Source organism: Nothoprocta perdicaria, unplaced genomic scaffold, assembly GCF_003342845.1.
Source record: "Nothoprocta perdicaria isolate Ctin4 unplaced genomic scaffold, notPer1 scaffold_771, whole genome shotgun sequence".
Lineage (NCBI taxonomy): Eukaryota > Metazoa > Chordata > Aves > Tinamiformes > Tinamidae > Nothoprocta > Nothoprocta perdicaria.
Window position 1 is genome coordinate 13,436 of NW_020456056.1, and position 1,167 is coordinate 14,602.

Sequence of the window (1,167 nt, forward strand, 5' to 3'; positions counted from 1 at the left end):
GGATCCTGCATCTGGATCCTGCATCTGGATCCTGCATCTGGATCCTGCATCCGGATCCTGTATCTGGATCCTGCATCTGGATCCTGCGTCTGGATCCTGCACCCGGATCCTGCACCTGGATCCTGCATCCGGATCCTGCATCTGAATCTTGCATCTGGACCCTACATCTAGATCCTGCATCTGGATCCTGCACCCGGATCCTACATCCAGATCCTACATCTGAATCCTGCATTCCGATCCTACACCTGGATCCTGCACCCGGATCCTTAATCCAGAYCCTTAATCCGGATSCTGCATCCAGATCCTGCCCCCGGATCCTGCATCCGGCCGCTCCCTTGGGTGGGAGGGGGAGCACGTGCCGAGGTCACTCACCGCGGGACCGGGGTGTCCCGGTGGTCCCTGCATTCCCGGCGGTCCCGGCGGGCCCTGGGGGGGGAGCGGGGTTGGAATGGTCCTTGTGCCCCCCCCCGTGTCCCCCCCCTCCCCGCACTCACCGCTTCGCCCTTGTCGCCCTTGCTGCCCTTCTGCCCCGGCAGCCCCGGCTCGCCCTGCCGGAGGCATCCCGTGATTCCCGGGAAAGCCGCCAGCACCGGCTGCCRGCGGCATTCCCGGCGGCGGGAATACCGGTGGGAATGTGCCCCCAGCTCCCGCTCACCTTGTCGCCGTCCTCTCCGGAGGGGCCGGGGGGGCCGGGGGGGCCCGGCAGCCCCACGGGCCCCTGGGTGCCGTCGTGTCCCGCGGGACCCACGGGACCCCTGTCGCCCTGCAGCAGGGGGGCCGCCTCATTCCCGGTCATTCCCGAATGCTCCGGATCGGACCGCCCCCCTCCGAGGACACGGCACCTACCGGAGCGCCCTTGTCTCCCGTGGGGCCGGGGGGGCCCTGCGCCCCCCCACGTCCCGGCAATCCGATGCCTCCGGCTGCTCCCGTGGGGCCTCGCTCGCCGGGGGAGCCCTGTGGGGGGGAGGACGCTGGGATCCTTCCTCCTTTCCAGGGAATCCTTCGGGATTGGGACCCCAGGGAGCACAGGGAGCGGAGGGAGGCGGGATGCTCCATACTCACGGTGGGGCCCGGGGGGCCGGGGGGCCCTTCCCCGCCCTTGAGGCCGGCTGGACCCTGCGGGAATGCCGGAATGTGGGTGAGGAAGCGGTCCAGGGGCCACTGCAC

The 1,167-nt window shown here is 69.4% G+C and overlaps 1 protein-coding gene across 1 annotated transcript in view; it reads right to left on the bottom strand.

The window, feature by feature from the left end:
* The window catches only part of LOC112957870 (collagen alpha-3(V) chain-like), a 14,591-nt gene that overhangs the window by 9,995 nt on the left and 3,429 nt on the right, over positions 1-1,167 (bottom strand). The window contains exons 9-13 of the mRNA XM_026051630.1: positions 1,063-1,116; positions 847-954; positions 656-763; positions 495-548; positions 373-426 (exon numbers count right to left, since the gene is read on the bottom strand). Coding sequence (XP_025907415.1) covers positions 373-426; positions 495-548; positions 656-763; positions 847-954; positions 1,063-1,116 — 378 coding nt within the window. The remainder of the gene's footprint in view (positions 1-372; positions 427-494; positions 549-655; positions 764-846; positions 955-1,062; positions 1,117-1,167) is intronic.